This window comes from Branchiostoma floridae, chromosome 10 (assembly GCF_000003815.2).
Source record: "Branchiostoma floridae strain S238N-H82 chromosome 10, Bfl_VNyyK, whole genome shotgun sequence".
Classification (NCBI taxonomy): Eukaryota; Metazoa; Chordata; class Leptocardii; order Amphioxiformes; family Branchiostomatidae; genus Branchiostoma; species Branchiostoma floridae.
This window is the reverse complement of record NC_049988.1, coordinates 11766118-11794068: the sequence shown is the minus strand read 5'-3', so window position 1 is coordinate 11794068 and position 27951 is coordinate 11766118. Positions and strand designations below refer to the sequence as shown.

Here is a 27951-nt window from a genome sequence, read left to right as displayed (position 1 = left end):
AATTGATTGTTTTGAAGTTTTCATTGAACGCCCTTCCAGTCTGATAGCACGTGCAATGACCTGGTCCACTTACAAACACCACAATACTGTAAAATTTCTAATTGGCATTTCACCACAAGGTTGTATATCTTTTATATCTAAGGCCTGGGGGGGAAGGGTTAGCGATAAGTATTTAACTGAAAACTGTGGGATTTTAAGAAAGTTAGAACCAGGGGATATTGTTTTAGCAGATAGGGGGTTTACTATAGCAGATAGTGTAGCTTTTCAAGGGGCAAAACTGCATATACCAGCATTTACCAAAGGCAAAAAACAACTGTCAGCATCAGAAGTAGAAACTACCCGTAAGATAGCTAATGTAAGAATACATGTAGAGCGTGTTATTGGTCTAGTTAGAAGGAAATATTCAGTTTTGCAGAGTACGTTACCCATCCCCTTAGTAAAATCTAAACCTGGTGATGCTCTGGCACCCATAGATAAGATTACCAGAGTGTGCTGTGCACTCACAAACTTGTCAGATTCTGTTGTACCTTCCTAATAGACATATATGTGCACAGTTCTATAATGATATAACTATATTGTTAAATACCATGTATTGTATTAACATTGCTTTGTATCACAATGCTTACTTAGTAGTAAAGATATACAAACAGGCCAGGTTATGAATATGTATCATTGTATGTATCAATATTGCCAAACATTGTTTTAACAATTCTCACTTAACATATGTAACATATGCAATGTTATGTATTGTATCAACATAGCTTAAACTCTACAATATTTATATAAAAATATAGTAGTGAAGATATAAAAACAGGCCAGGTTATGAATACATATGTATCAATATTGCCAAACATTGCTTTAACAATTCTCACTTAACATATGTAATATATACAAACAATGTTATGTATTGTATCAATATAGCTCATGCTCTACAATACTTATATTATAGTAGTGAAGATATACAAACAGGCCAGGTTATGAATACATATGTATCAATATTGCCAAACATTGCTACAACAATTCTCACAACATAGGTAACATATACAACAATGTTATGTATTGTATCAATGTAGCTTATGCTCTACGATACTTACATGGAGTAGTGAAGATATACAAACAGGCCTTGGTGTGAAATATATTTACACTATTGTATATCATATTACATACTGTATTGCATCAATATTGCTGGGCATTATAATACATTATAGTATTAAGAGTATAGAAATAGGCCTGTTTTTTTAAATATATGTACACTGTTTCATATATTGTATCAATATTGCTATGCACTTCAATACTTGCATTATAATAGCAAATATATACAAACAGGTCTGGTTCTGACATATATGTACACAGTCTTATATTATATATTGTATCAATATTGCTAGGCAATTTCTTACTTAGAAGTGAAGATACAGAAATAGGTCTGGTTCTGAAATATGTGTACACTTTTATATATGCACAGATGGTCTCCTGAGACCAGACTAACAAAGACCATTATATATCACTATATGTTGATGTTGTTTATCTTTCTTGGTGAACATTATGAACATTTAATGTTTATTTTTCATCCTGATGATTCGGTTTTGGAGAACCACTTGCCAACAATTTCAGGGAGGATTGCCTTGTCAAAGAACTCCTTAGATTTCAACGTTGCACTATCCCAAAACTCTGCATTTGGTAGGATTCTTTCAATGAACACCCCCTTCTTTGTCCATACCACAAAATCACAATACTCTACATCACATATGAACATCTGTGCCTGTACTTGGTAGTAGTAAGCATGTGAGCGGTCAAGGTGAACTATGTCATTGGTTTTCTTCAAGCAGAAGTTTCTGGTATTTGCTAAATCAGTTGGCAGGAGATCTTTGGCAGTAAATGGACACTTCATTTCACATACCCCTTTCCCACAACACTTACATTCAACCAAACCATCAGGTGTTGCTCCTAGATAAGGCCAGTCATTGTTGATATGTAGGCCACTTTCGTAAGTTTGGAAACCTTCATGGTTGTCAATCATTCTCTCTTCATATACTTTCAGTGCTGTACTTTCATGCAACTGCCCCCAATTTGTAAACGGGCTGACAAAACGTTGTGTCTGCGGATAACATACACCCATAACCACAGATTTAGATGGCTTATCTGGGTTACTGTGGCAAGCAGCCTTTAGATTGGACGCTGTAATGCGACCAGCTCTTTGTCTGTACCAGACATTTGATTTCGCCTGGTCTCGTGTGCTCTCTTCAATTGCGTGGATTTGGCCTGGTGTCAGAGAGAGATTTTCATTTACTTCGGAACACTTCTCTAATAGCTCATCAAAACTTAGTTCAGCATATCTTGGGTTATAATGTTCAGGGATTGGTTTAGGAAGTGCAATGTCCTTTGGAATATACTTTTCATTGAAGGGAGCGACAAGGGAAAGGATGCCTGGACGACAACCTGATTCGGAAAGCTTCTGGAAAAATGCCTTCTGTTCATCACAGCTTGTACCAGCTTCCGTGTTACCCTCTGGCACTGTGCGTGTGGCCGATGGGGTGACGTTGTTTTCCATCAACAAAGCGTGTTTTTTCTTTGCCGACTGAAAGTCCATCCCGGATGCAGGCAGATATGGTATGTTTCGGACATATGTTGGCGCTGACCAATAAGACTCGACGTCGGTACAGGATGTTGAATTCCTTAGCCTTGCCCCAACTTCCGCGGCAAAAAGTATTGCACCGATATGCGAGCAGGCTTCACTCACACCCGCCATGCAATCACAGTGCGCGAGGAGAATGTTTCCATTTTCTTCTGCGAGAAACCACGGTTTCAATGGTGTTGCCGTGTTTCTTTGTGAATGCTTCACCTGTACAAAAAAGAAACGAAGAGATTGCCAAACGGTCGCCTGGAAAATGAAGAGATTGTATAATAGTGTAATCATATCAAACTGACTCAGGATATAGCATATCATGGACTTGGCCACCGCTTGAACCCGCGACACGTTCGCTACAATATTGTGAAATCAATACAGTATATGGAGGTGCTAGGTTTCAAAACAAACAAAGGGGATCCCCAGGGGGAATCCCCACGTGAACTTACCCGCGCTGCTACAAGGACCTTGTCAGGGCTGACTGTTTTCATCTGCAGGGTGTCCACCCAGCCCGACACAAAGAAGTTGTACGCCTCCATAGACTTGTACGCCTTCATTTGGTTGTTAGTGGCCCAAGAGGTTGTCAGGACAAGATAATTCACTATGTCCGGGTACTCCACCGACGGCACTAGAGCTAAATCGCTATCAAACGCCGATTTGTGCAAACTGTACGGGTCAAACCCAATGGCAGAGACCTTCTCCTCATACCTGACCTTGGCATGATCACTTAATGAGTGGCAATAAGAAGAAAATAGCACTCCTGTACTCGTGGCCGGTAAGTTTAGTTGTGCTGCCATGTTTAATACATGTTCCATTCATCCAGGTTATCATCCAACATGGCGCCCACGCGTATAGAACGGTATTCGAACGTTCTGTGAAAACGATCTATTGAATTAAAGATTTCCATTCCAATATGCCCGATATATTACTTAATTTTCTGACGTCATATTGGTGTCAGAGCTGTCGTCGTTGGCAACAGAAGACTTGGCAGACTTAGATATCAATAAAATTTTAAAATACATTTATTAGTCAACGTTTCAGTTAATATCTTCAAGTATAACGGACATTCCCTTTTAGACGGTTTAAGACAAAATGCATCATGACGTCCTAATTACGTCACATTACGTCATAACAATATGACAATCACAGAAAAGGTACAAAGCTACGATCACAATATCCCCTGCAAATTAGGTGATCGTACCACGAGCCGTTTTGAATTTACGAAGGGAGGTGAGCACAAGAGCCTGGTCTAGATAGGATTAACTCGCAAGGCAACTTCTACCTTCTATAATGGGCTTACTGTACCGACCTATCATGGGCTTACTGTACCGAACATTTGCCTATTCTATTTATTTTCAGTTACATGTCAGTCTGGTGAAGACTGTTTGAATAGTATCAAAGTTTCGCCGTTGATTAATACTGATATAAATATAATGGGAAAACTTGGCCATCGATTCTTTTTTAACTCTCATGTCTATGGAGATACATACGCCTTTTCATTTCCTTGGTTTTATTGTGAATTTTTAACACCCTACGCGGTTCTAATGCTTTAATTTCTAGAATTCTGCATTCCTATAATTTTGTATTTGGAGAGATACTTAAAGAGTTTTTCCACAGGGTGATGTACCTACAAAAAATAAACTATCGATCAGCGCCACCTCCTGGATGAGATATTTTGCAATCCGTCGTGCAGCTGAGTATGATGCCAACTCAAAGGTACCGGAAGATTAATATTAATAATAATGTAATCTACGATAATTCTACTTTATTTCATTAGTTGGTCAGTCATAGGCCTGGTACTTTGTGCATATTATTTTGCCTACACATCAAGGAACGGTGTTTAAAAGCTATATCTATATTCTACATATTTGAAACTTGTGGTAAAACACGTCCTTTTAATAGTGTATTTGGCATACTGAAACACACTGCTCACAGTCTTTTTTTATGTTGTAACCATAATAGGTATGTTTATATCTCTTGACGAGTAAGCATGTGACATTTCTGGCAATTCATTCGATGGCTAAAACTAGGCTGTATCATAGAAAGAAGCTACATAAATACCTGTGTTTGGTTCTGAAAAAGAATGCTTAAAGGTTCAACTAGAGTTCAACGACCCCATACCTTCGCCAAATGACCTTGACCCTTACAACAGGTGCAATGGTTATGTTTGTCATGAATTATGCAAATGAGGTCCTCATTTGAAAAACAAAACATAACAGTTGATCATCTCCACACCCAATTAACAGGTGTACACGATCTATGGTGAGAAAGAAGGCATTCATTGCATTTCTCATAATTCATGCAAATAAGATCCTCATTTGCATCAGTAATGTTCAATGTTTACCTTAGCATTTATCAGTTCCAAATGCCACAAGTAAAAAAAAAAACCTGTCATTTACCACAAATATGGAATAATACCATTTCCTTATCAATTACGCAAATCAGACCTAGCCTATATTTGCTGTTTTGGCTTTGACGTGTAGCTTCTTACTCGTTATGATTTTAGTTACCAGATGAGAAGCGCTCCACGCTGCCACCGGATGAAACAGTTTTGGTTGAAGAAAGAACCAAGAGCGTAGAGAAACGCAGCCGTGTGGGAGGTGACCGCGTTCGGCCTGTTCCTGACGGTGATCATGCTCACAGCGTACGGTGAGAGAAGCCCACTGGCTTACTACATGACACAGAACGTGAAGGAACAGATTGTGAAGGGAGACTTCTCAGATGTGAGTACGAGAAAATAAAAAAAAAACTAACACCCATTAACGACAATATATGGCAAGTACCATAATAGAGAAAAAAAAGCCCTCGTACCTCAGGGAATTGTAGTAATCTTAAAATTATATAACTCAACCAAGTCCATTTATGTCACACCTTCGTGGCTGGCCTACTGAAATTTGTACGCAGTTCATCAACCTTTGCATCATGTCAGTCTTTTCATATTATACTCTGCTGGCCTACTGAAATTTGTACGCAGTTCATCAACCTTTGCATCATGTCAGTCTTTTCTTATTATAATCTGCTGGCCTACTGAAATTTGTACGCAGTTCATCAACCTTTGCATCATGTCAGTCTTTTCTTATTATAATCTGCTGGCCTACTGAAATTTGTACGCAGTTCATCAACCTTTGTATCATGCCAGTCTGTGCTTATTATATCCTGCTGGCCTACTGACATTTGTACGCAGCTCAACCTTTGTATCATGTCAGTCTTTTCTTATTATACTCTGCTGGCCTACCGAAACTTGTACGCAGTTCAACATTTGTATCATGCCAGTCTTTTCGTATTATACTCTGCTGGCCTACTGAAATTTGTACGCAGTTCAACCTTTGTATCATGCCAGTCTTTTCTTATTATAATCTGCTGGCCTACTGAAATTTGTACGCAGTTTAACCTTTGCATCATGTCAGTCTTTTCATATTATACTCTGCTGGCCTACTGAAATTTGTACGCAGTTCATCAACCTTTGTTTCATGTCAGTCTTTTCTTATTATAATCTGCTGGCCTACTGAAATTTGTACGCAGTTCATCAACCTTTGTATCATGCCAGTCTGTGCTTATTATATCCTGCTGGCCTACTGACATTTGTACGCAGCTCAACCTTTGTATCATGCCAGTCTTTTCTTATTATAATCTGCTGGCCTACTGAAATTTGTACGCAGCTCAACCTTTGTATCATGTCAGTCTTTTCTTATTATACTCTGCTGGCCTACTGAAATTTGTACGCAGCTCAACCTTTGCATCATGCCAGTCTTTTCTTATTATACTCTGCTGACCTACTGAAATTTGTACGCAGCTCAACCTTTGCATCATGCCAGTCTTTTCTTATTATACTCTGCTGGCCTACTGAAATTTGTACGCAGTTCAACCTTTGCATCTTGCCAGTCTTTTCTTACAAATCAGCCGGGAGCATACTTTGAAATGTCAGCTGGGAAAACACTTAACACATATCATGACAACCAAAGAAGAAGAAAACAATTCGTTTTCTTTTTATAAAAAGGTCAAGGACTTCGAGTCATTCTGGAGTTGGGTTCAACACGACCTGATTCCGACAACACGTTCAGCAGAGTGGTACAATGGGCAAACCAGGGCAGCAGACACAGTACTTCAGGACATGTTAACTCATCCCATAGAGGCGGTGCAGTTAAGACAAGTACGGCTGAAACAGGGTAAGATAACAAGCTGCTTCTGATAAGCTTTACAATTTGCTGGATGCATTCATATCAAGGTTTTGTTTCCCACCCATACTCTTATCTTAATCTAATTTTTGTTTGCCAACCCATACTCTAATCTTAATCTAATGGTAACACGTATCTTCTTCAGGAAAACTTTGCGAAACACCACAGAGAATGCAAGATATAACACCTCTCTGCACTGTGGGCATCTCTATACTGACGGAAGATATTGACGATTATACTCAGGTAACTATGGTTGCGTCAGTACAAAAGAAAATGTTAGATGTACACATATGTCAGAAACCACATGGTCGTTGCTTGTCATGCATGAGCGATTGGCCTGCTTCAGCGGGTTGCTTTCGGTATTTGGCTTTTAACCGCGTTTCTGCCACGTTATATGAGCAATAGAAACATTCCTTATTTCTTCAGGGATGGAATCGTCGAAACGAGACCACAAACGTCACAGGTACGGTAACATGTTCACCGACATCACCAACAGCTGCTAGTACAGTGACCACGCCTGTCACAGGAGCAAACTGTACAAGCAATCTAATAACGGAAGAAATGGAAACGCCTTGGAAGTACAAGTTTTCTTCGCTGATTGACAGTAAGTCCGTCCAGGATAAATATCCTTGCCGTTTCTTTAGTTTTAGCTCTGAAATTCCGACAGCTATATTAATACATTATATCTGCCGACAAAACCAATGGACAATGATCAGAAGAAACTGTTATTTCATACCGGCTTGTACTTTTTCTTCTTTATTCAGGCTTCCCGTATTTTGGACAGCATGGCTCATATCACACAGGCGGTTACGTCACTCCACTGGGAAAGACTCGTGCATCGAGTCAGCGTTTGTCAACATTCTTACAGCAGACTGGATGGTTAGATGAGCGAACACGTGCCGTCTTTGTGGAGATGATTCTGTATAACCCACATGCGAGCCTGTTCTCTATGGTGACTCTAGTGGTAGAGTTTACCAACCTGGGAGCTGTCTACAAAGGTTCCGAGGTTGTAACCTTGAGGCTGATACAACAAGACGCCATCTTACTCTTCGTGTTGCGAGCTGTGCTGGCAGCCTTCATTCTCGTATTTACAGTAAAAGAAGGTAAGTTAGTACAATGTAATTTCCACTGTCATATTTCTGTCTTCCTTAGAATTAAAGTACCGATGCAGCTAAATAAGGTGACATAATAGACACATGGCATCATTACTTGGTCATAAGTACCAGATTTATAGAACACAGCCGCCGTATCGTACTGTCATGTGACAGCACACGATCACCAATCTATCTTGTTTTTGGTTAAATTAGAATTTCTACACACAAATCTTTTGAATGTCATTTCAATCATTGCATCATTGACGTAATAAACACGTAACTGATATCACGTGACATGAGTAACACGATACAAGTAACTTTCTACCCAATTTAGGAAAATTTATAGGAATGGGTAGCTTGTCACAGTCTCTAACAGAGTACATCATGTCTATTAAATGTGAAAATTTGCATTCAGTATTGAGTTTTTAGAGTATTTCATATGCACAGCATAAGCATGTATTTCCATGTCATTTCAGCCAGGAAACTTTTCTCTCGCCCGATGGAGTACCTGACTGAGTTTTGGAGCTGGGTTGAACTCCTTGTAATCACTGTTGGCATCGCGACCCTTGGTGTTTATTTCACCGCTCAGGGCTTCATCGATGAGGCTGCTGAACAACGGAAATTTTCAAGCTTCGTTTTTGGTCTCTACAAGAGCGCAGTCAACTGGTTCCAACTGTATACTTACCTGCTCGCGTTACTCATATGTTGTGGCACGTTAAAGTTCATTCGGCTCCTACGGTTCAATTCACACGTTTTCGCCCTATCCGTGACCTTAAAAAAGTCCTTCAAACCGATTTTGCAGTTCACTTTGATGACTAGCATCATTCTCGTTGCCTTCACTCAGATGGGGAATCTTGTTTTCGGCGTCAAGTTACAGGATTACAAGAGCATGCCAAGCAGTCTACAAAGCCTGTGCACTATGATGTTGGGTAGTTTTAATTTTGATGCTCTCGTCGATGGACATTGGGTCTTTGGACCTTTAATGTTCTTTTCCTACCAAGTCTTGATGCAGTTCATATTACTTAGCATGTTCATGGCTATCCTCATGGATGTGTACGCCGAGGAATGTCAGGATCCAGGTACAGATGATTTACAGATGGTTGCTTTAATTAGAGAAACCACTTCAAAAGCTGCTGGGAAAGCAAATCGTACTCTGTCGACGATCGGGAAGAGCAACAACAAGACTACAGCCCAGGCTGGAACACCAGATCTGGATAATCGCAGAAAGTTTTCAAAGGTTCTCAAGGAACTTGATGAAGCTGCTTTAACCTGAATTAAACGTAGCAACCATCCATCAGCTGAACTATCCTTGGAACCGTATAGAAATGACAGATGGATTTTATGCCTTTCCCCCCTAATACCTTGGTCACAGTTGACACGAGCTGTCAATGCCATATAGAGATTCCATTCTGCCTTGTAGAGGTGTCGGTGTGTTAATGCGAAAAACTAGCAACAACTTGACTATTGGCTGGCTCCCGTTCGGTTCCCGTCAGGCTCCAAAGTGGTGTCTCGGAGGCTCAGGATTCCAGTTGTTTTTCACAGCACAGTCGAGCAGTTGCTGGCCTATATTTCACAGGGACCGATGGCCCGCTTGAGCCTCAAAATAGGTCGACAGCTGCGACAGTCTAAAATAGCATCGATATAAATCACAAAAAAGCCAACTGAAAATGCCTGAAAGTGTCACTTTTGTAGTGTTACTGTTGTAGTTAGAAGTACCTACCACTTTCTTGTCGTGACTTATGCTGGGATAACATTTTTAATGGCGCCCGGTCGGGAAGTATGCGACAACGGAAATTATGATATGAAAACCTACAAAAACTTTTCATATATCTATGTTTCTTGATATGCATTTTTGTGTTTCATAACCACGAGAAGCACAGTCACAGGTTTTGAAGTCTGGCCCTGGCATAAGCGAGTTCGAGGCATAAGGCATGAATAAAAGGAATTTTTTATTGACACCACAAAAGTATAGCGACTTTCGTAAGGTCTATATAACAACTACTTACAGTACAACTAAACAGACATGTATTGATATCTATAGGCATGAATAAATCAACATAATGGTCTCCCATGCCACTTACAGAATTGGTTCTACGGTATAAAAATTCGTGGATATATTTGCCTATACTTGTACACAGTAAGGGTTATCGCCTCTAACGAGCAGGGAGTAAAAATTTCTTTAGAGCAAATGGAAAGAAATGTAAACAGATTTGTGCGAAGAAATGATTTGCGCGATTATCATCATATCGTGTACAATCCATAACAAAGTGACGTCGTCTTTGATGTCATTTGGGCAAAATGGACAAAACCTCTGTATAAAGTAAACATAGAATGTTAAAATATGATGTAGAGACGGAGGTGAAACGAAAAGTCAAGCGAAATACTGACAATGGCTTTTATACTTCATATATTGCATGTACAAGTTACTTCGTTATTCGTTGTGTAAGTAATTTCTATGCATATGTACTTTACTGTACTTTACTTAGTTTACCGTGGTTGATTACTATTCAAGTGATAAGTTTCACTGTAAACTTGATTGCAACCACTCTCTTGTTGCGAAATCAAACAGCTGCTTTATGAGTCGGCTTTTTTCTTGGAAAATGTTGGCATTTTTCTAACTGGAAACTTTAGGTTAGGGTCTTGACTATTTCATTTTGTTAGAAAATTAGATATTTTATGGAGTATCCGGCACAGCCTAGAGTAACTGCATGTATATGTTGGATGTGTTTCTTGTGTAGATAGTTCAAAGTTCATCGGAGATTGAAATAAAGATTTCGTGATGTCTTGTCCAGTTTGGGGTCAACATCAGTCACAGTCACTATATGATCAGACTATGGTACCAGTTGGAGGTTTTTCATCGACTAAACATCAGGCAGGTGAATTTTGACAGCCTTTTTCTTACACGTTTTCTATACTGCGGTTACTGCGGCTTCAGCGCTAACCCATAGACAGTCGGCCGGTTCAGAGCGCGTACAGAGAAGGGCCTGCAGGATGATGATGTTGGGACGACATTTCACCTCGTACACTGCAGCTCAGCATGATCTCGGAATTGAGCACCTTTCAACCCGGAGACGAAAACTAACTTTGCTGTATGAGTTGAAAGTTCTCTTCGTGTTCCTGCCCCCTACCCGTGGACAACACCATGGCAGACAACTCCGCAACTGCGATTGGACCTTACCAGTGCAATACCAACAATTATCGAATTATCGAATGCTACATTGTTGCATAATTGAAATTTATGAGGTAATTCGTTGAATCATGAGGCGAGCGAAAAAACAGGTACGGCGTCCATTTAGAGATACGGATACAGGATGTTATTGACACGTCCTGACCCACTTACGTAATTTATCTGTAAATAAGACACAGATGTTTGCTCCTTGCATCATGCTGAGACGTATTTCTTATCATGTTGTTTAATCATGTCATCAGCAAACCACGCATATGGTTAAATTCTCATTTTATCAGCAAAAGTAAACGTGCCTTTTCCGTCTCTGGTATCCTTATGCAATGGTCGGAGGATACGGAATCGTGAGGGAGTGAACTGGTGTGTCAATTCATGTTGTACTCGGGTACATTACGGAACAAGCCGTGCGGTTTGCTTGTTGTGGCGCAGAACAATGCAAGATAGTCTAAGTCCACTGCGCTGTCAGTGACTAATGGCTACTCACAATGTAGAAGTGTATGAGTAAAATCATGTGTTGTGTTGTGTTTTATGTGTTAATATATTAATGGCAACAATGTATATAAAAGGCTTATCTTCATGATCTTATTTCTGTACGCTTTGTAGCGCCCAAAGTATGAAATTGTGATACAAATGGACTTGATATGTGGTAATTAAGGGAAATCTCAATATCATTGAGATTGTCGAATCAATCCAGAATATGTTCAGTTTTAATGCCGTTATAATGCTAAGGGTGTCTATACTACGATGTTCAATTTCCGAGCCTCTCAAAGCTGAAACAAACGTCATATTTTCTTGTGTTCAAATGACCAACAGAGCACTTGCCGGGGAAACCACCAAACCGACTGAATGACAAAGCATGAATACTTATCTTAGCCTGGGACTTAACTCCAGAAATAACTAGTCCATTCGGGTACTTTTGTTCCAAATTCTTATAGTAGTAGCGACTTGATATTGAATTTGGACCTCGCTAAGGTTGTATTATAATTTTTATATAGCAATACTATTCTAATAAACCCCCAAGGGATTAGATGCAATAAGATGCATGGGTTATTCCCTATTTTCATAAAGTGGAGGTGATGTTACAATTAGCACATCAAGGCATAATGTTGAAAATTATGTGCGTCTGAAGAAGTGTCCATAAATATCAGCCGTAGCAATCAACTCCCATTCTTGCTTTACTTCAATCTTGAGCTGGATCTACAGCAACTTTCTCATAAGAAAATTTTCATATAAGTACCAAGAAGTTGTGCCCATTATGGGTCACTGATTTAGTCACTAGGTAAAAGTAGTAATTATCGTTAATCTGTGATGAGAATACGTATGTTATAATAAAGCACATTTTGCTGAGTTAAGTATATTTTTGGGTCACACGTGTGCCTCCGCGTGCTTAGATATGCCTATATGGATGAATATCCTGTCAGCTTGAACAAAGTAAATAGATACAACAGATGTTTCTTCCCATCGCCTTACACAACCCCATAACAAGTTATGTATCAATTTGATTATGTAAATCTGATAACAGCAATGTTTCGTAATCCTAAACTATATAAGTCAGATATACAGCCTTTTGCCTGTAGAAGACCACTCCACTCTAGCTGCGTCCTGAATATCGTCAGTGAACTCACCGGGTAAGTGAAATCTTTCAGATATTCTTTTTTTTTATATTCCTCTTATTGACTATAATGCGTTTCCTTTGTGAAGACTTTGAGGCAAAAGCATCATTTCTATACAGGGAGCCGAAACGCATTAGGCCTGGTTTGGTCCGATGGTTGAAATGCGTTTTACGTAAAAGAGATAATAGAACCAAATCTTTAGTTTAGTGAATATGTATTCTTCCACTACTCGTAACTCGGGAAATTCCCCTAGCTCGTTTTGACCGCAATGGTCGGGGACTACGTCTCACCATCCAACAAAAAAAATGTTTGCAGAAAATACCAAAATAGATAATAATATCATTTGCTGGTTTCTGAGGTAGAGGTCACTCAAAACTGCGCTATCAAATCTTCTAAAATGACGCGAAATGACTTTGTTCGGCATACTAGTCAATTTGGAGTCGGCACCGTGTGGGTTTAAACTAAATACATACTAAATGGCGCGATTTGGCCCCAACTAAGAGATTCGAGAGACCTCTTGAAGGGAGCAAAATGTATTCGAGTATCCTAAAATTTGTTTACCCAACCCTGAGCCGACTCTGTCCAAATATTCCGACTCCAAAAATGCTGTAAAAATCGGACTTGTACTGTTAATGACAGAAACACCCGTGAGTGGATTGTGGTCTGCATTTCTGGTTGAATTTGGATTTTCATCTGCGTTATAACACATATTGGTGGGTATTTCCGTATATACTGTCCTGGATAAAGTCCACTGCAGAGACATCTCGCCCAGGTACTACACAAAATAGAGAACAAACATTGCTGTGACATGTCTAAACATCCGTACATATTCGTTTTGCTCCACAGACAACAAGATGATCACCCTCATCCTATAACAACCATAGCCTGTATAACTCTGGCTGAAGCACAGATTATCACATGGTTCGGCGGGCCCTGTCCAGACGTCACTACAAAGGAAAACTTCCAACTACCACCGGTAATTCCTTTTTATCATCTGCTTGAAACCTAATGTTTGGTAATATTATCTTCACAAAAGAGCTTGATACTATATTCTTTTTGTCTGGCCTGTCGGCATGTTCCTGTATGCGTCGACAAATCAAGCAATAAAAAGTATTTTGCAAATAAAAGAAAGATATAATGAAATCCTTATTGACAATACAAAAGTACAGCGAATTTCGTAAGGTTTATAAACAACCTGCAGTACATATATACAGACATATATGAATATCTATGGATATGAATAAGTCAACATATTGAGTCTAGCATATCATTTACACTATTGGTTCTATGGCATAAGCATCCGTGGATATATTTGCCTACTTGTACACAGTAAGGGTTATCGCCTCCCAGAATGTAGTTGAATGTATCTGTCGAACGGAAAGTAGAAAATTCCTTAGAGCAAGCGGAAAGTAATGTGAACAGCCCTGTGCGTTTATCATTACATTATATCGTGAAAAATCCATAACCAATTGACGTTAATCTACAAAGACTGGAAGACTTGTACATACATTATTAGTTTGCCATGCAAGATCAAGATATAGATTTAAAAAGTCATGTTTCAAAAGGAGTGTAATATTTTCCGTAATACGAATGAACGACTTGATGAATTTGTCGCAGAGAAGTTGAAAATCCTAGCAAGTAAAATGTGTATTTTCTATCACCCATTATAACGTGTACATGTTTTCCATTTATTTCCTTACAGTACATGGGCCGTTGGTACGAAATCTCCAAATATCCCAACAGTTTTCAGAACGGAGAATGTGGCACTGCCCAGTACACGCTGCAGGATGATAATACCGTCAGGGTCAACAATACACAGATAAAGTAAGTTTTTTTTTCGATTCTAAAAAATTATGGGAGCAAGGCGTGAGGAAAATGAAATTTGATGGACAGTTTTCCATATAACCAAATGTTATGATCAACTTGTTAGAACCTGGCATCCAGTCTACCGTAGATCGGCCAGACTTTCTCCTGGACAAAAGAAGACTTCAGCCGCTGGGGTAATTTTTAGCACCCGATAGTAGCTATACACGATAGAAGGTTTGCCAAAATCACCTACCACCTGAATGAGGCTAAAACTATGTTTTTACCACCGGGTGCTAAAGATTACCCTGGCGGAGGAACACTCCACCTTCCCCGAAGAAACTCTGGTTGATCAACGTTAGATTACACTGAACGCCAGGTTAATCATGAAGATTTATAACATGACTCATTTTATCTTCTGTTAACATTTTCAAATTAGTAGAGGATTTAATTGACACAAACAGTTATAACTACAATACTGCTATTTGTGATTACAATACTTTCTACTGCGATGTTGTTTCAGAACATAGTTAACACGTGTTTGTACACGTATGTTTGAATACCCTTTTTTTCCCTTTAGGGAGGGTGGCGTTGTCGATACAGTAATTGGTCAAGTCCGAGACGACCCAAACTCCGACGTGCCCGCTCATTTACAAGTCAGATTCTCCTCGTGTAAGTTTCACTATGTGTTTTTGTATGAGTATCGTTCGTCAGCTTTTCATTGTCGTTTGGGTTTTAGCCTATAGACTGTAGACTGAACAAATGCACTAGAATGAGTTCAGTTTCTCATCTCCGAGCATATGTGATATGCAGGACATAGTTACGGGAAGAGTATTTTGCAACAGTCTCAACAAGAAATGGAGCTCCAAACCAATGATATATTTTTATACGATATGGATTTCATAAAAATCTCAATGATATAGAAATATGAAAATGATTAAAGCACAGGTAAATTTTGACGCTTTCAGATTTCGGCGCATATTTCTAAACATAGTTTTGACATGTTGTATGTATGTAATACAATAAACGAACAATGAGGGAAATTCTGGGGAACTTGGGCCAAAAGTTGTTGCTACGTGTTGCTAGGGGAGGCAACACCCACTTTGCCGAGGTCTTCTAGACACACAGAAGTGCCACAAAACACAGAACAACCCTGACTTATAAATTTGCTGGAAGATTCCTTGACTCCTAGTATACAACTTTCATATACGAACTCTTGAAAGGTTCTCCATTTATATGTCTTATTTTCTTATTTTGCCAGTTCAACCCTGGGGAAAGTACTGGGTGCTGGACACAGACTACGAGAGTTACACCGTAGTGTACTCCTGCTCCTACTACGTCATCAACAAGGTAGAGTTCCTGTGGATTCTCGGACGCGAACGCACAGTTGAAGAAGAGACCAAGGATAAAATCCTACAAATGTTAGATAATTACAAGATCGACGCTATGAAGATGGTTGATACTGTACAAGATGTAGATAAATGTACTCTGTAAGCACGTAAATTGCTTACAAGACTTAGTCCGTAAGATGTGTACAATTGTTAATATCCATTACGTATTACTAAATGGTTTACTAAGACGTGCGGCACTGGTAAATCAAAACGTTGTCGCAGGCTGTATGTTGGAATCAAGGGCAAATAAAACACATCAATTTCAACGAAATACACGTGTCTTTTTGGATCAATGACATTTGTTGCAGCTGCAGCGGAACTTTTAAGTTTCAACTTGAGTTCTGGACATGCTATGGCTATAATTTTGAGTGGTTGATAGCTCGTGAACCGATGAGTAAGTGGTGTAGGTTTAGGCCCCCTAGTGGCTTTTTGTACCCCGAAGATGGATAAGTCAACGTTCTATTTTAAGTAGGCACTAAATATAACGGTGAAAAGCAAGTGTCATAAATTATGTTAGTGCGTTAGTCAATTGCATGAAATTTACAAAGCTCTGCATATTTCATTGAGGTATGAGATTGCCTAATTCTTTTTAGATGATACGTTTAAATAATCATCCATTGTAAATTGCATGCATTATTTTGAGCGTAGAGATTAACTATACCTGTTGAGCTCAAGTATGTATATTTTGATTTTTGCTAACATTGGGCCTGATCTATTTCTTTCGTCTCATAGAAACACACTTACCCATGCTGCCACACTGACAAACTATTTAGAAACCACAGAAGCTTATCTAGCCGTAGCAATTTTGCTTTATCAAAATAAACAAAAAAAGCACACAAAAATTCAGTTTCCTTAACATCTCCAGTCTCAATGACATACAGGAGATGTCACTGTTGGTAACGGTTTCATTGTTACATTGTTTGATAGTAACATAATTGTTGTTATCGTTGTTGATGTATTTACCTGTAAGCTGGAAGAAACGAAATTCAGTTCAATAAAGCAAACACTACTTTAGCTGTTTTCCTTTACATAACTTTCCCATAACATTATTTTCTCCGGTCACTCCATTGCCATTTAACAGACTAATGTGATTATGAATGGCACGTTGATTTTCTATATTACCATATCTCCAGATCTTTCCATTTCTCAAGATCTTCAGCATCTCCATCCATATTCACATGACAAAATATTACACATCTGCTGACATTATTAATGTACAGTGGAAAGACTTTTAACTGTACAGACTTCGGGTCTACCTTTTCCTTATCGTTACCTATGCATATTATAATGGCACAGCGTCTACCTCTATGACAGAATCACCATTCCAATACTTGCTATTTCCAAAGAATTCAGCAAAAACTCCCAACCTGTATGATTCCGTTATAAGAAGGACATTCATTACACCGATGTTATTACTTGGAAAAAGCAAAAAGCTCCCACACAGTGTGGTAAGAGACATCAATGCAAGTGGCCTCCAAACTTTTAAGACTAGTGCTCTTCAATACCTTCTTAAGATGCAAGAACGTTTTGGCAGTTGCGAAACACTGATTAGCCGCTGAACTGGAGTACTATTTCGGGGCACTACAGAATGTTATAAGGAAAAAAGAGTTCCAGAGGGCAGACCACACTCTCTAAGAGCCCATTCCAGATACTGACTGATGTACGTGTTGTGTCAGTAAAGGAATTATCATTGGATTTGCACAAATAAGAAAATAAGTACAACTCAGCGCGACTGTGTGCCATCTCTTCAAACTTCCTCACCACATGCTTGGTACCAAAGTTATTTCGAGGGCAGCAACTTGCACTTCTGTGTGTTTTTAATTTCCCCTGTATGATAATATTGGTTGTTAGACACTAAATACCCTGCCTTCCACGCCAGTAGCAATTTGTGCAGCAAATTTATCTACATTTACGAGTACAAAAGCATATGGTCACCAGATATACCCCGCATTTCAACTTTATTACGCATGAGTTTCACAAGAACCTTCTCATCTTTAATTAAGATATGAAGTACTTTTAAAGATATACAACAAGTAAGAGCGGATATTTTCAAGTTCTGTGGGCAATAAAGACTACATTTTACAACTTAAATTCGTGGTGTGTAAGTACCAGCAAATGTCAAGAGCACCAAAGATTGCAGCAACTGCAATAAACACCATATGGGTAATAATGAACTACTTGTACAGCATCTGACAAATGTGTATATATAAGGCCAAGAACCAAGCTGCGAGTATCCGTGACTTCAACACGGCATCACATTTCTGGCATCAGCGGGTAAGTCAAACTTCATCATTACATTTGATATCCGTCTTTTTGAATACCTTTCCTGTTACCTTAAGCCACGCGTATAATAGGGTTGAACCACAAGGGTAGGTCAAAAACCTCAAGCGACATTGGAGTAGATTACTATTCTGCGAAATGTTCCGGTTGATCAATTGTTTTCGTCAATAGTGATGGACGTTGCTTTATATATTTATACTTTAATCCAGGATCGGTAGTGCTCCAGTGATCATGATTGGGAACCTCCCTACGATTCTGTGGATGGGATTCACAGTGCTTATCGTCTGTCAGGGTAGGTTTATGAATCATACTATATGTTATGAAAGACCAGCGGTTATTGAAAAGATTTGTCATATTTTCACAAGCCAACATGATTTCCCTGTAGACTGTATAACATATGGATTAGTTTCGAGATGAATTTGATTTAAAAGATGATGAATGCCTTACCATCGACTTTGGTGTCTAATTTCTTTTTTGATTCGTAAATGTCGAACGAAGACTTATAAACGTTGTTGTAGCGATGATGTGATGATGCGAAAATGACTTAGTCTCTACCCTGCTGGAAAGTACTAATGCATGACTTTGTTCCTAGCTCCAGTGTCGAGCACCTCCGAAGTTTCCGAGACAACTCTGTCGGACGTGTCAAATGTCGCCAACTCTCTCTGTAAGCTGACCAAAACCTGCACCACACTTGGTAAGAATAAAAGAAGCCATCTTCTTACCACAAACGAAATACATCCTGTACAACGTAAATCTATTTTGTCTGCGACCACTTTCATGGAAGAAAACACGTAGAACAGACATATTCAATGTGATTTATAGTTGTACGTAGTTGAACGTACTTGACGGTTAATCTTCATCACCGTTCACCGAGACGAAAAGCTCTAGATATACATATTGATTTCTTTTTATTATTTTTTTAATCAGATGTAAACCTTACTTTGGATGCAATCTACCCTGTAATTCTCCTTGAACGTACTAGATGGTTAATCTTCATCATCGTTCACTGAGACGAAAGGCTCTAAATATACAGATTGATTTCTTTTATCACTTTTTAATCAGAGCCAAACTTCTCTATGGATGCAATCTGCCTTGTAATCTTCCTTGTAATTTTCCACATCGTAACCTTACTTGTACTTGTGCCAGAACTAAAGAACACTCTATTTCTTCTTTAGGAAACAAGCTGAGGGACTATGAAAGTGACTTCCGCGCCAAACAGCGAATCTGCCAGCTTGCCGATCAGGCCTCATTGCTGCCAGACGAAACCAAGTGCGAAGAGCCAAGTACGTGAATGTTTAGTCAGCTAGAGTCATATTCCATACAGATTCCGCAGTTTCAAGCTATATGGGCAGAACTTACCAATAAAAGTGGCCTTCCTACTAGTACACTCTTCTAATACATTCATAGTCTTTCAATTAGGGATTCTCCTCTCCAGCCTCGTTTTAGTGCATGACCCCGGAAAAGCAAGGACGGTAAACGCATCCGGAAATGACTATTGAATAGCTTTTGAAAAGAAATATGACAGAAATCGGTTTCCGTCAAGATTAGACGCTATTTTTTGTCATGTTATTTGATACATGAATCGATGCGACATTAACAACATGTATTCTTGAATTGTCTTGAATGAATTATTTTCATCACGTCATTGTAGACCTTGACCTGATGGACCACGTTACATCCGCTACCGATGGCGACGATCTGGCGGAAATCTTGTGTGACCTGAGCACCAGCTGTGTTATGCTAGGTAAGAAGATACTTTGTGTATCTTATGATACAATGCAATACAAAAGTTACTCAATCAATTGGGTACGTTTGTTAAATGGCATGACGTTTCAGACAGCATCCTCTGTCTATTGCCAATGTACATCATTCATTACCTGGATGTCTAACCTTTATTGACTCATCATTCAGAATATACATAGAAAAACAAGGAAAACACAGTTTCTTTAACCATAATGTTCTGCTGTCCTCAGCTCTGACCCCTCACGCCCAAGACCCGGACCATGAGCCGATGAAGACCATCTGCAAACTGGCTGATGGGAAGATGAAGACCAAAGACGACATCACCTGCAAACCCATCGGTAAGGACATGTTTCGGTACATACATTACATTTGATTGGAATTTTCTATAATGTGGCAAAGCTGACAGGTTCTGCGTATCTTTCAAACAGACATAAAATGTAAATTTTATACCAATGAGGATTACGTAAAGATCCTCGTTGAATCTTTCAGTAACTTTCGCTTTGCAGTATTGCAGAAATGTTTACTTGCAAAACAAGTTGACCACCATATGATCGTGGTACAAGCATGCCCTTGTAGTTCTTTACACTGTCGTTAGGCTGTGCTGTTTGGTAATGTAGATGCTCAGTGTGTACCTATAGAGATCAATGTTGTTCAGCAATAAGTCCAATTGTAGCTTGAAGCAAATAATGACATCATAGTGAATGATGACATTGCAGTTTCTTGGTCAGGTCAGATAGGAAATCTTATAGCATCATACAAACTCTGCTCAGAGCAGCCCACTAGGAATGCCTAGGAGGCGTATATGTTCTATTTCCCCAAAATTCAACCGGTGAAAATTGTCTTGAAAAATTGTAGCTTCTATAAAATGCTGACAATCTGCCTCTACGTTATTTATCATCTTAGAGCCGGAGGACAGCCTTAGCGAAGAAGACTCCGGAAGTCAGAGCGGGGAAGAACTGATGGAGAATCAAGACGATCAGCCCCAAGTCCTGACTCTAAGTAGGACGTATTATCATTTTGATGATTGCTCAGAGATTTACGCAGCCCAGACCTTGTTTGGCACCCCTAGAAGCGGCGTGTACACTATCCGCCCTGTCAGTTCTGGTGCCTTTTCTGTGTACTGTGACATGGCTACAGATGGGGGTGGGTGGACTGTTATACAGAGCAGATATGACGGGACCATACACTTTAACAGGAAGTTTAACGACTACAAGTACGGGTTTGGGTCCGCTAGCGGAGAGCATTGGTTGGGGCTACAAAATATGTACAGGATAACTGCCCAGAATACTTACGAACTGTATGTCAAGCTTGAGGACTGGTCGGACAATGTCAGGTACGCTAAGTACTCCTCCTTCCGAGTTGGAGGGGGTGACTACTACCAGCTGAGCATAGGTAGTTACGGTGGAAATGCAGGAGACAGCCTTGCGTACCACAATGGCGCGAAGTTTAGTGCGAGAGACCGTGATCAGGATACCAAGTCGAGTGCTAGTTGTGCCACTGACTATAGCTTGACCGGGGCTTGGTGGTGGAAGAGCTGTGGCTACAGCCCCCTGAATGGCCCCTACCTCCGACCTTCCGATCGTACCTCTCACAGTGGCTATGGGATCTGGTGGAGCACCTTTTCCCCCTCCACCTACAGGACTTACCTCAAAAAGTCCAAAATGATGATCCGCCCTACTGACTTCCGCACCGGAAAATAAAACCATTGTTTACCCCATAGCTGAAAAGGTCCCTAACATCATTCACAACACGTTTCCACTGACAATTTTTTAAAAAGTTATTACTCTCTACTTATTTTTATCATTGACTTCATCAGCCTTTGAAAATATTCTCAAAATGTTTATTTTTTTCATCCTGAAATGGTGAAAAGAAGTTACTATCAAATACTTTTATAGACAACCGTGTAGGCATCTTTGCAGATAATGTAGGATCCAACCGCCGTGACTTCATACAGAGCCTACCATCATCTGCAAAGATAAAAGGATGACTACAGAGATATACAACCACAATGTATGAAATCTTGGCTTCTTTTTCACGCATCTTAAGGGATGTTCTATGATCTATATTGACACGAAGACGTTACATTGGCCGCCGTGACTCTATTTCTTGCAACAGACTTGCCCTTGTTTCGCTTGCCCATCCAAAACTTTACCTATCAGTGTAAACAAAATTAGACGACCTTCTTCAGTTGTGGGGGAAACACGGTTTGGGGGGGGGGGGCGGGGCTGGTCTTTTGTTATGAACATCTGACGTCCGTATAAGATCAATCATAAAACCTTCAAAGGTTGTGTTGGACCATACTAGTATATGCTATGATGTCATCTCGGCAAGACACTTTGGTTTGTTGTTAAGTTCATTGAGTAACCAACAGCAACTGAAAATGACTGTTCCAACGGTAAGGTCAATTGTTCATTACATAGGCCTGCTCTTCTCTTGTAAGATCATGACATTGCCAGACGGTCCTATTTAGTAGCTGCTTTGCAAAAGCCACATATTATCAGTTAATGCATCATTGTGAAGGGCCATAGGAAAGGGGGCACATGTTTGTGCTCTGCACTGTAACACCTTGCAAAAGTTCAGAATTGGGCCGAATAAAACACTCAAGGCGGCATTGAAGGCCTACATGATAGTGAGCAATGCGCGCGTCTATGTGCTAAGATGGTCAAAATAATCTAATTGCAATATCTGTATAAGCATATAACTAAGTGTTTAGACCCCTTCGCTGTTGTTGTTCAAAATACATGTCAGGGTTTTTCCTTGACTGTGTAGCAACCTTAGGCTTGATGACACAAAGGTGTATAGAAAAACATGCATGCATGTTACTCTTTTTATCAGGAAAGTTGATAACATCCTGTATGACAGTTAACGTTGGACAACCTCGACAGTGGACGGAGATTATTAAGAGACTATTCTATTGTACTCCAGATGCACGTTTTGTTCGATTATACATTAATTGTAGAGATAAACATGTAGGGATGATAATCCTCATTCAAATTCCTACGTGTTACTAACACTGGTTGTTAAGTGACAGTTTGCTAAGATGGTAACTATAATGATTTATTGTTGATTACTGTGTACCTATAAGAAACAAAGTGTTTAGACCCTTCGATGTTGATGGTATTTGAAACACATGTCACAGTTTTCACTGACTTAAAGTCTGATAACACTTTACATACGTGTCAAAAGAATGTAGAAGGACACTATATGATGTTCTTTCCGTACGAGATCTTGATACGAACATGTATGTACGATCGTATTACCTTAGACCTCAACAGCGTCCGGAGACTATTGGGAAACTACGCCATTATATACATATACTCCAGACTGAAGTGTAATTGTAAACATTTACTCCAGACACAAGTGTTATTGTATTGCACATTACTTGCAAGGCTAATTATGCCAGACTTAATTTCCTGTAATATTACCACCGATTGCTACAAAGCTGTACGTTGAATCTCAGTCATGAACGAGACAGAAATCTGTCAGGAGGTGACAGGAAACAGGCGATGGAAGTCATTTGTACTGGAAAGAGACAATATCAGTCTTTGTGCAATCAGCCATTGCTTTCCTACAGGCTTTTAGAATAAAGAAGGATCTCAAGAGTTGACGTGTCTGTTGTTGTTGATTTTTCATTAATTGCCATCATAGGTTATATTCTTCCAAGGTAAGGTAAATAATGTCCTACCCTAGGAACGATACATTATCTATTCGTAATGTAGAATTACCCTTTTGGTCTATCAATGATCAATTTGTAGGCATTACGAAAGGAACACATAACCACATTATAGATTCATAAGACAGTCACACCTCTATTCACATCGACGATTTAAAGATAATGACAGACAGTGATGATGAGATACAGGTACAAGTTGACGATGACTTCTGGAGTGCTCGTCCATTTCTGTCCGTCGTGCTGCCTTGGCAACAGCATGTTTGTTTAGACTGTAGGCAACAAAGTCTCTCTCTTACAACTGTTCAACGCACATGCCTGGGCATCCCCATGGTGTACATGACGATAAATTCTCACTTACGGCTAACAAATTCAGAGCGGTTGGTGTGAAAGCTTCCAGCAATGCAAAGACATGTAATTGATGCAGCAAGATACTTGCACTATGATTCGATTAGCCGTCGACCAACATTTACCATAATGTTAGGTGAATCTGAAATAAAGTTTTTCTGTTCACACCACGCAATAAAATACACGTTAAGTAATTACTGCCGTTTTGGTTGCTATGATGGAATGAAATATTTGACGAAAAGTGCAAAGAACACATATAAAACTATTTACATAATTTCACATGAAAATTACATTTTTCTGGTGTCTACTTACTGAACAGCTTAGTAAATTAAATAAAACAATTTGAAGATGACCACGTGGATCCAATAAAGTTTAACCTTTGCCGTTCATACGTTTTCAACAGCTTCGCACACAACATTTTCAGCAATGACGTCATCGACCGATTGATGCACGCGGGGCTACTGTGTACTTTATCGTATAATGTTAAGTAGCATGTTTTTTAACTTCCTGAAGTTAATATCTATAGGAAAATAACACTCTTCTGGAGTTTAGGAGTCTATTAAGGGACCTTTCTTCACTTCATATCTATGTTTGATCTTTATTTGATGTACTTATGTGCCACATCTAATATACTTCGGTCGGTTTGCAAAACTCTCGACAGAACCGTTTTAGTGTTTCCTAAGGGAAGTGCCACAAAGAAACACCGCACTTCGCCGCACTTGCACCATTCACTTCTATTAATAGTAAATCCACAAACCCAGATGTTCGTTTTTGGGTGGCACTTGAAAATGATCCTTTAAAAGCCGATGCCCACTCGTTTTGATAATACCTCCACCCTGGCGCTTCGTACTGTTGGTGAGTACAAGTTTTGGTTGCATTTTAAACTGTACATATATAATTGTGGTATGTTTTCTTGCGGCTGTTGAATCGTGTACTCCCTTGGAAATGTCAAACGACTTTGGCTGATATGTGCCTCAAAAATGAACATGGACACTTAAATCCTTTACTCTTGCACTTGTTTTGTAGGCAGTAGTTATCAACGAAAATGGCTCCTCGTCCAATGAGCGCTGTTGCAGTACTGCTGGTGCATGTCTTTTTCATGGGTAAGGTTCCTATTTATAATGTTTTTCACAAAACCTTCCTCCCCCATTCCTGTAAACGCTTGTATCCATTTCAGTGTTTCGAACTATCACGGTTCCGATACACCTCTGTTTGTGAACCTGAGGTAGATTGTATCTGGTTAGTGATATTTTTCTTTGAAACCTGTATTTCGTCGCAACCCCATGCTTTTGAGTTTAAGAAATTCCCATAGAAGACCCAGTTAGATCTTATATTGCTGTAGACTCTACACCAAGTACTATATGCAACTATATGCAGGTTGGCTTGCAGCCCTCTGTGTTTTTTTTGTTCAGTAGTCTTTCCGTTTAGATTGCTCATATACTCATAATTTGTCATTGACTTGTCAGTGTGTTATTAAGGTGATCTACTTACACCAAACGTTAACTATTTTAAATATATATATTACTCTATTATCTCCAACCCAGTCACCACTTCAGATGGGAGGCCTGACGACTCTCCCTGTCAGCTGAGGAAGAGCTGCACTCTACTGGGTAAGTATCCATTGCCATTTTTTTCTACATTTCTGCAAAGCTTGAATGTTTACCGCGGTGACTGGGTATCATTATCTTACGTATCGGGAGTACGCAACTCACTACCGTTTCCACCCGGCCCCACATCAAGCTGAAACTGAAACTCCGAATGGATCTTTTTACAGAAACTATGGAGGACCGGGATGTTGACTTGGACTCCATGAAGCACATCTGTAACCTTGCAGCCAAGGCCCTGCTGATACCTGACGACTGTGAGAAACCAGGTGGGGCATGTTTGGTACTGAGATTTTATAAGTAGCCTTCCAAACGCCATGCCAATTGGCTCTTTTTAGCTTATCCTCAGATGGTATTAAAGCCTCTACTCATGTTAGATAGCGCTAAATCCTAATACATGAAGTATACTGCCTATCTCTTATATAAGACTGCGCTGTGTCCAGTGATGCGTTCAGGCCATACTCTCATAGTCCTACAGTATTTATTCTGTACTTCAATCTACAGTCCCTGATGCTGGACACACCACCAAACCTTCGGAGACTCTGACGGATACCCTGTGTCAATTGAAGCAAAGCTGTGCTTTGATGGGTAAGCCCGATGTGTTTTTTTTTTCGCAGATTGGGATCAATTGTGGGAATCAGAAGTGAAGTGTAATATTTTGGTATGGCGAATTTACTATTTTGCTGAACCATTTTTCTTCTGTTGATGTAACCCTTTGTCTGTAAATTCACACTCACGAGTGTCATACTACTTTATGTCAGTGCTCGCCAACTCTCTCATATCTGTCATATCTCTTATCTACGACAATCCACGACATAAATGACAGTAGATACATACTTGGTTCCAGGACAAAGCATTGTATCCATTTATTTTTCAGCGCTCAAGGTCACCCCACAAGACCCACAATACGAGACCATGAAGGGGGTCTGTCAACTGGCACACAAGAAGATGAATGTCATCGGCGACATCACCTGCGAACCTGTAGGTAAGAAAATACCGAAGCCGGTCTCAAAGTCCTTAATAGTATCACCTTTTGTCCAATGGGATGTTCAAATATTTTGAAAAAATTGATTTTTGTACTTCACAGATGAGCTGTCTAATCGTTACAGAGCCTTTCCTTGTCTTTCTGTCACTTACTTGTCGTGTTACGATTCAAACGAAATCAAAAACCTTACAGTTTGTTATAATCATTTGATTTTTGTTCACAAACATCAACAGCATGGAACATAGAATGTTGGGCAATTGCTTTGAGCAGGAAAGATGGAATGCAAGATATCATTTTCCAATCCATATCAACATGTCGACAGGCTCAAGAAGACTTTCGTCAGTGATTTAAGGTTCTATTCTAACTTTTACAGGAATGACAGAAAAGGAAAGTGAGGGCGCATCAGAACAGGCCATTAATGAGCAACCCGCAAGTGATCCAGACGGCTTAAACCAGCGACCAGAGTTGAGTAGGACGTTTTACTTTGATGATTGTTCAGAGATTTACGCCGCCCAGACCATGTTCGGCTCTGTCAGTAGTGGTGTGTACTCCATTAAGCCAACTGACTCGGACTCTTTTTCTGTGTACTGTGATATGACTACAGACGGGGGTGGGTGGACTGTTATACAGAACAGGTTTGACGGGACCATACACTTTGACAGGCGGTTTAACGATTACAAGTACGGGTTTGGGTCCGCTAGCGGGGAGCATTGGTTAGCGCTACAGAACATGTACAGGATAACTGCCCAGAATACTTACGAACTGTACGTGGAGCTTGTGGATTGGTCTGGCAATGTTAGGTACGGTAAATACTCGTCTTTCCTAGTTGGAGGGGGTGACTACTATCAGCTGAGTCTAGGTAGTTACAGTGGGAACGCAGGAGATAGCCTTGCGTACTCGAATGGGGCGAAGTTTAGTGCAAAAGATCGTGACCAAGATACCCGGTCCAATGGCAGTTGTGCCACCGAGTATAGCTACACCGGAGCTTGGTGGTGGAACAATTGTGGCCACAGCTCCCTTAATGGTCCCTACCTCCGGCCTTCTGACCGTACCTCGCACAGTGGCTATGGAATCAGGTGGACTCACTTTTCCCCCTCCACCTACAGTATGTACCTCAAAAAGTCCAAAATGATGATCCGTCCTACTGACTTCCGCACCGGAAAATAAAAGCATTGTCTACCCCTTACTCTGAGAAGGTTACCACTCACAGGACAGGAAGTTTGCACTGACAACATAACCGATCACAAAGGTCATAGAAGATATTTATCTCTACCTCTTTCTTATCATTAGCTTCATCTGTCAACAACTTTCACAATGGAATGGTATGGACGAAATATGCTATCAACCATCGTGTTTTCAAACGACCTCAATGATACATGTCAAAATGTACCAAATCTGAGCATTTTTTCTCCATCATATATTTAGGTATGTTGTGCAA

The 27951-nt window shown here is 39.8% G+C and overlaps 6 protein-coding genes and 1 long non-coding RNA gene across 7 annotated transcripts; 6 read left to right on the top strand and 1 right to left on the bottom strand.

Annotated features, from left to right (window-relative positions):
- Positions 1 to 6: 6 nt before the first annotated feature.
- On the bottom strand, positions 7 to 3420 carry LOC118424879. Its single transcript, XM_035833686.1, has 2 exons — positions 3073 to 3420; positions 7 to 2839 (listed from the first exon to the last, which is right to left on the bottom strand). The coding sequence occupies exons 1-2, from the start codon at positions 3418 to 3420 to the stop codon at positions 1565 to 1567; spliced, it is 1623 nt and encodes a 540-aa protein (XP_035689579.1). The 3' UTR covers positions 7 to 1564.
- A 1795-nt stretch (positions 3421 to 5215) lies between these two features.
- Positions 5216 to 7686, top strand: LOC118424878 (polycystic kidney disease protein 1-like 2). Its single transcript, XM_035833685.1, has 5 exons — positions 5216 to 5346; positions 6621 to 6789; positions 6944 to 7041; positions 7225 to 7402; positions 7583 to 7686. Exons 1-5 carry the CDS (start codon positions 5257 to 5259, stop codon positions 7684 to 7686), a joined length of 639 nt encoding a protein of 212 aa, XP_035689578.1. The 5' UTR covers positions 5216 to 5256.
- Positions 7569 to 9967, top strand: LOC118424602 (polycystic kidney disease 2-like 2 protein). The gene is made up of 2 exons (XM_035833240.1): positions 7569 to 7901; positions 8369 to 9967. The coding sequence occupies exons 1-2, from the start codon at positions 7712 to 7714 to the stop codon at positions 9163 to 9165; spliced, it is 987 nt and encodes a 328-aa protein (XP_035689133.1). The 5' UTR covers positions 7569 to 7711; the 3' UTR covers positions 9166 to 9967.
- A 3515-nt stretch (positions 9968 to 13482) lies between these two features.
- On the top strand, positions 13483 to 16154 carry LOC118423738 (apolipoprotein D-like). The gene is made up of 4 exons (XM_035831942.1): positions 13483 to 13665; positions 14392 to 14513; positions 15073 to 15164; positions 15754 to 16154. The coding sequence occupies exons 1-4, from the start codon at positions 13498 to 13500 to the stop codon at positions 15984 to 15986; spliced, it is 615 nt and encodes a 204-aa protein (XP_035687835.1). The 5' UTR covers positions 13483 to 13497; the 3' UTR covers positions 15987 to 16154.
- A 2223-nt stretch (positions 16155 to 18377) lies between these two features.
- Positions 18378 to 21606, top strand: LOC118424877 (fibrinogen-like protein A). The gene is made up of 6 exons (XM_035833684.1): positions 18378 to 18455; positions 18756 to 18857; positions 19339 to 19446; positions 19815 to 19907; positions 20137 to 20244; positions 20810 to 21606. Exons 1-6 carry the CDS (start codon positions 18395 to 18397, stop codon positions 21604 to 21606), a joined length of 1269 nt encoding a protein of 422 aa, XP_035689577.1. The 5' UTR covers positions 18378 to 18394.
- A 3343-nt stretch (positions 21607 to 24949) lies between these two features.
- LOC118425134 lies at positions 24950 to 25791 on the top strand. The gene is made up of 3 exons (XR_004832265.1): positions 24950 to 25027; positions 25469 to 25534; positions 25699 to 25791. It is a non-coding gene; the product is annotated as an uncharacterized LOC118425134 (long non-coding RNA).
- Positions 25792 to 26888: 1097 nt separating this feature from the next.
- On the top strand, positions 26889 to 27680 carry LOC118424876 (angiopoietin-related protein 1-like). The gene has a single exon (XM_035833683.1). It carries the CDS (start codon positions 26889 to 26891, stop codon positions 27678 to 27680), a length of 792 nt encoding a protein of 263 aa, XP_035689576.1.
- Positions 27681 to 27951: the final 271 nt, after the last annotated feature.

What these genes read in the sequence shown, in the direction of transcription:
- LOC118424877 (XM_035833684.1), top strand. Translation starts at nt 18,395, where the DNA reads ATGATTGGGAACCTCCCTACGATTCTGTGGATGGGATTCACAGTGCTT. An exon ending in CACCAGCTGTGTTATGCTAG is followed by an intron (nt 19,908 to 20,136) that starts GTAAGAAGATAC and finishes TGCTGTCCTCAG; the next exon opens with CTCTGACCCCTCACGCCCAA. An exon ending in CATCACCTGCAAACCCATCG is followed by an intron (nt 20,245 to 20,809) that starts GTAAGGACATGT and finishes TTATCATCTTAG; the next exon opens with AGCCGGAGGACAGCCTTAGC.
- LOC118424602 (XM_035833240.1), top strand. Translation starts at nt 7,712, where the DNA reads ATGATTCTGTATAACCCACATGCGAGCCTGTTCTCTATGGTGACTCTA. An exon ending in CGTATTTACAGTAAAAGAAG is followed by an intron (nt 7,902 to 8,368) that starts GTAAGTTAGTAC and finishes ATGTCATTTCAG; the next exon opens with CCAGGAAACTTTTCTCTCGC.
- LOC118424876 (XM_035833683.1), top strand. Translation starts at nt 26,889, where the DNA reads ATGACAGAAAAGGAAAGTGAGGGCGCATCAGAACAGGCCATTAATGAG.
- LOC118423738 (XM_035831942.1), top strand. Translation starts at nt 13,498, where the DNA reads ATGTCTAAACATCCGTACATATTCGTTTTGCTCCACAGACAACAAGAT. An exon ending in GTCAACAATACACAGATAAA is followed by an intron (nt 14,514 to 15,072) that starts GTAAGTTTTTTT and finishes TTTTCCCTTTAG; the next exon opens with GGAGGGTGGCGTTGTCGATA. An exon ending in ACAAGTCAGATTCTCCTCGT is followed by an intron (nt 15,165 to 15,753) that starts GTAAGTTTCACT and finishes TTATTTTGCCAG; the next exon opens with TTCAACCCTGGGGAAAGTAC.
- LOC118424879 (XM_035833686.1), bottom strand. Translation starts at nt 3,420, where the DNA reads ATGGCAGCACAACTAAACTTACCGGCCACGAGTACAGGAGTGCTATTT. An exon ending in AGGTCCTTGTAGCAGCGCGG is followed by an intron (nt 2,840 to 3,072) that starts GTAAGTTCACGT and finishes TTTTTTGTACAG; the next exon opens with GTGAAGCATTCACAAAGAAA.
- LOC118424878 (XM_035833685.1), top strand. Translation starts at nt 5,257, where the DNA reads ATGCTCACAGCGTACGGTGAGAGAAGCCCACTGGCTTACTACATGACA. An exon ending in TGAAGGGAGACTTCTCAGAT is followed by an intron (nt 5,347 to 6,620) that starts GTGAGTACGAGA and finishes TTTTATAAAAAG; the next exon opens with GTCAAGGACTTCGAGTCATT. An exon ending in ATATTGACGATTATACTCAG is followed by an intron (nt 7,042 to 7,224) that starts GTAACTATGGTT and finishes TTATTTCTTCAG; the next exon opens with GGATGGAATCGTCGAAACGA.